This window comes from Phaseolus vulgaris, chromosome 8, assembly GCF_000499845.2.
Source record: "Phaseolus vulgaris cultivar G19833 chromosome 8, P. vulgaris v2.0, whole genome shotgun sequence".
Classification (NCBI taxonomy): domain Eukaryota; kingdom Viridiplantae; phylum Streptophyta; class Magnoliopsida; order Fabales; family Fabaceae; genus Phaseolus; species Phaseolus vulgaris.
In genome coordinates this window covers 20,966,319-20,971,632 of record NC_023752.2, presented here as the reverse complement: position 1 = coordinate 20,971,632, position 5,314 = coordinate 20,966,319, and the positions used below count along the sequence as shown (strand labels likewise).

The following is a 5,314-nucleotide window of genomic DNA, read 5'->3' as shown; positions in this document are numbered from 1 at the left end:
AATGGTCTTTTTCCTACGAATGAATGAAACATATAGCTGTACCTAATTTTCATAAATATTGGAATTTAAATACATAAATAAATATACTTTTTAATATTATTTTGCACAGCACTTAAATAATTTATTCAAACGGCGCTCTGTTGAAGTCTTAAAACCCTAATCCCACTTGCTATAAGTTAGAAAGTTATTGTTAAGCCTTGTGCAGACTTTTCATTCTTCCATTCTCTCATTCCAAAGTTCCAACAGTTCCCAAAGTTGAAAACCATATCCTTTGAAATGGCTGAACCTTCACCAGCAAAGATCCCTAGAGTAACCCGAGACGGAAGAGAAGATGGAGAAAACCATATTGATAGGCTGAGTTCACTTCCTGAATGTGTTCTATTGCTCATTCTTTCATTCTTGGACTTGAAAGAAGCTGTCACCACCACAGTGTTGGCCAAAAGTTGGAAGGACCTTTTTTTGCAACTTCCTAGTATTGATTTAACTTTCCCCGCTGATGACAACTATTGCACATGTATTAGACGTTTTCACCTTTTTTCAATGTTCGCTAATAGAATGCTTCTACAAAGAAACGAAGATGTACCCATTTCAATTCTTAAGATAGATGCACAACATTTTGTTGGACATTTCAGACGGGATTTTAGGTCAATGTTGTCCTCCACAGCTGAAGCACTTTCTACTTATAAGGTGAAGGAGCTTGATCTCAATCTTGATGCAGGCAATAACAGAACTGAGGCATCTACTATATACATTCCATCTGACATGTTTTCGTCGGAGAATCTAACTAGTTTCCGTCTAACCTTTGCTGCGGGTTGGAAAATTCCAGAAACTGTTTGTTTGCCCAATCTGAGATATGTTGAGTTTGATCCATTCAGATTTGAGGATGAGAATTCTATTCAGAGGCTTCTGGATGGATGCTCTAGGCTCGAAAACTTTATATTAACGGTAAAGATGTATTATGAATTGGATGAAGAAGTGAAAACTCTTCGCATGTCGAGTTCCTCCCTGAAACTTTTGGTGGTTAGTTGGGATGTGACGGAAACACCAGAGATGAATGTTGATTTGAAGTCTGACAGTCTCCAGAGGTTGACGTTATCTCTTAAGGGAGGTCACAAACTTAAAGTGGATACACCAAATCTGGAGTTCTTATCCCTCAGTGGTGATGTGCTGGAATTGAACATGATTCAAGGTGTTGATTCTATTCATGAGGCAGTTATAAATGCTGAATACCTGTCTCAGTGGGAAGATATGGAAGACTTGTATTCACGATCTCAAAAAGCTACCAAGTTTTTTCATGCTATGCAGAACTTGAGATTACTAACCTTGTCAGAAACCATTATGAAGGTTTGGTTTAGTTTTGTTTAGTTTGTCTCAAAGAACTGAAACTTTGTTATTAACTAATTCTTATTTTTATTTGTGAAGGCTCTATATGTTTCTAAAATGCCGATGCCCACCTTCCAACACTTGAAAATGATAAAGTTTATCCCATTTTATTGTGACGATTTCCCTCGGAACTGGATGATAAAGGTGTTCATCAAGTTGTTTGCAAGTTGTCCTAACCTAGAAATACTTTCTTTCGACCAGGTAATAAATTGTTGTTTGATATTTCAATTTAATTGCTATGCATTTTTCAGTTCCTTATACACTTGCATATAAACAGTTGGTCAAGAACTTCTTCAGTGAAGATGTTCCACTTGGAACTATTTTTCCTCTTAGATTCGTTCAACATATCAAGCAAATGGAAATCCGTAGTTTCAATGGTCGAGTACTTGAATACAAGGTGCTGAAACATTTTTTGAACAATGGAACATCTCTGCAAATTGTTTCTCTTAAGAAATTTCAGAATGAAAATCTTAAGAAGCAAACTTGGAAGCCAAAAGAACGCAAGCAAATACTCTCCATCCACAAGTGCTCGGAACAGTGTGAGGTTTTATTCAGATAGAAATTGAATTTATAAAATCCCCATGAACCAAGGGGCAAGGAATCTATCTCTTCAAAAGTATGTTGTTTTTTCTCCATTTGATGAACATTTAATTCAGTTGCAGACCTATGCTCTTGTATTTTTCTTTTCTTGGTGAAGACTTAATTGTTCTACAATTTCTTGAATGGGCCTAAATTTAGTTCAAAATTTGATTGGCAATGTTATTTACTGCAACTAGTTATGTCTTTGATTGGAATTATAGTTAATTTTTTTTCTTGGGGTTAGATGCTAGGTGGCTGTTTGGAGTAGGACAATAATATATATACTAATATTATTAGAGATTTTATATCAACTAATTTAAAGTATATAAATTGAGTTTAAGGTGTCCTAAAATAAATTTTTACCTATTGTTGGTCATTTTTTTTTCATTGCATATTTTTACCTATTATAGAAGTCTAACTTACAATGAACTCCAAAAGAGTAAAACTAAAATTATTTTAGGTATAACTTAAAAATAAAATTTAAAGAAGTTCCATGAAAAAAGCTTTTATAAATTTACATTAGAAAGTCCTGTAGTTTTTTCTTCTTAATTCTATGTTGGAATGTTGGTGTATAAAGTGGTAGCCTATTCTGCAATATTCTTGATGAAGTTTGTTACATGGAAATTGTTGATCTATAGAAATTGCTTAGTGTAAAATCTGTCGGTGTAACCTTCTCTCATGTGAATTTGGTTCTCTCACACATCTTTATCTTTTCATTGTTCCTTCTTTTGTTTTCTGTTGTTTATGAGAATTGTATTGCAAAAAAATGCTCAATTTTTAAGCAATCCTTTACTTTATACATCAAGGAAAAGCTTAACAATCATATATAAAATCTATTATTTACAAGATTTTGCATTACATGGAGAAATAAGATTTTCTTCATAAAAAATGGTTCTTCTACCAAATACATTAATACTGTTATAAGTTTAATTTTTTTTTTCTCATAAAAATGTATTTTAATTTTGTTCCTATAAAAAAGTTTTCTTTGTTTTATATTTTTAAAATTATAGATTTTCGTTCCTCGTGGGGTCATTGTAACTTTTATTTGTTTGAATATTTCAAATTTTGAGATTATTTTTTTATCTTTAAGTTAATCTTAAGAGAAGTAAATAATAATGTTTTTATTATAAATTTTGAATTTTCTTAAAAAGTATCACATACAATACTCATTTAACTAGGTTTCTAAGTAGTTAATCAATATCAAATAATGTACTTAATTTAATAGATACTTATTTATACTTTTTAAATAGTTTGGCGTGATAGTCTTCTTTTCTCTCTCTTCTCATTCCAACGATAACTCATCACTCAGTAGAAGAAGATATCAGAAAGTTGACAAGTTTTGGAGGCAAGAACTTTCTTGAGAGGTGAAGATCAAAGAGAGATGGTTTCATCCATTTTCTAACTCCAAACTCAACACATGTTCTCCTCTCTCTTTTCTTTTTCAATGCTTTCTAACAATCTTTCTTCCTTTACACGTTTGAAATCAGCCATGCACAACGAAACTGCACTCATCTTTGTCCACAAGCTGGAGAAACCTTCTTCTTTAGCTTTGAGTTTTCATAGACATAAGGTTACTGTAGAAGCCCTGAACCTCAAGTCCTTGGCTATTAGCTGTGGATGAAGTGCACACATCTCACACCCTAGCCTCTAATCAAGTACGCCGTGATAACAGCTGAACTTTGGTTTTCGTTCCTTCGCGAGTGAGAATGACTTGAACTTTCGTGCTCAACATGCATTTATGTTTGGAGTCACCAATGGTGTCTGTCCTGGTTAATGGTAGCCCGACAGAGGAATTCAGACCAACCAGGGGATTGAGACAAGGCGACCCCTTGGTCCCGTTCCTCTTCCTTGTTGTAGTCGAAGGTTTGGCTGGTCTTGTGCGAAAAGCGCTAAAGGAGGATCTACTTAGGGGGGTGAAAGTGGGGAGATTCGGGATTGAGTGTTGTATGTTACAGTTTGCGGATGACACATTATTTTTGTGTGAAGACTCATACTCCAATATCTTCACAATCAAGGCGATCCTAAGGGTGTTGGAACTGGCTTCTGGTCTTAAAGTCAATTTTCATAAATCAAAAATTGGCAGGTATTAAGGTTGAAAGGATGTCCCTTGAGACTTATGCAAGAACTCTCAACTGTGGAATTATGCAGATCCCCTTTAAACATTTAGGGGTACAAGTAGGAGGTAATCCACGGAGGATGCAGTTCTGGGAACCAGTTGTGGATAAAGTTAAAGCTAGACTTAGTGGATGGAAAGGAAAATTCTTATCACTAGCAGGTAGAGTATGCTTGGTAAAATCGGTCCTAAATACCATATCACTCTTTTACCCGTCCTCCTACAAGGCCCAGATAATGGTATGTAATAGAATCCCTAGCATCCAAAGGAAATTCCTTTGGGCGTGGGGGAATGATCGCAAACATATTTCCTGGGTTCGGTGGGAAAATGTGTGTAAAACCAAGGAGGAAGGAGGCTTGGGGGTCAAGGATATAAGAAAATTCAATTGTGCCTTGTTAGCAAAATGGAAATGGAGGTTGTTGAGTGAGGAAAAAGGGAAATGGAAAGATATTCTGGTTTCCAAGTACTCTATTGATGTTAGAAGTAATCAAGTCTTTGGAAAAACCCATTCGTGGTGGTGGAGAGATTTGTCTAAGGCCTGTGAAGAGGGAGAAGAAGCTGGGTGGTTCCAAAAGTCTATAGCTTGGAAAATTGGATCTGGGGATAAAGTCAGTTTCTGGGAAGATGCCTGGTTGGATGATATCAAGCTTAGATCATTGTTTCCTAGGCTGTTTTCCATATCTCTGGATGAAGGAAAGACGGTGGGGGAGGTAGGTTATTGGGAGGATTCAGGGTGGAACTTGAGGTTAAGTTGGAGAAGGCCAAGATTTAATTGGGAAAGCGCTATGGAGGGAGATCTGCTGAATCGTATTCATGGTAAGCTAGTGAGTAAGGAGGTCGAGGATACGCTGGTTTGGAACGGAGACCACAAGGGTGCTTTCTCTGTGAAATCTGCGTATATGACTATGAGCTACCAGTCCAACGATGGTCGGAATGATGTCTTTACCCTCTTGTGGCAAGTTAATGCGGCGCCTAAAGCATTAATTACGGCGTGGAGGATTTTACTGGGTAGACTTCCAACTTATGATAACCTTATAAGGAGAGGTATGGTTTTTAACTCATCTCTTTGTGTGTTTTGTAAAGCGTCAGAGGAATCATCCCAACACTTATTTCTGGATTGTATCTTTGCACAACGAGTTTGGTCTTTATGTTTTAGATGGATAGGAATCTTGTTTGTCCAGCAGAAGGACCTTATAGACCATTTTGAGGGCTTTCACTTAACACACTTTACCGCGAAAC

The 5,314-nt window shown here is 36.2% G+C and overlaps 1 protein-coding gene across 1 annotated transcript; it reads left to right on the top strand.

The window, feature by feature from the left end:
• Positions 1-207: 207 nt before the first annotated feature.
• On the top strand, positions 208-2,145 carry LOC137825582 (F-box/FBD/LRR-repeat protein At5g22660-like). The gene is made up of 3 exons (XM_068631283.1): positions 208-1,344; positions 1,423-1,584; positions 1,661-2,145. The coding sequence occupies exons 1-3, from the start codon at positions 277-279 to the stop codon at positions 1,940-1,942; spliced, it is 1,512 nt and encodes a 503-aa protein (XP_068487384.1). The 5' UTR covers positions 208-276; the 3' UTR covers positions 1,943-2,145.
• The last annotated feature ends 3,169 nt before the right edge of the window (positions 2,146-5,314 follow it).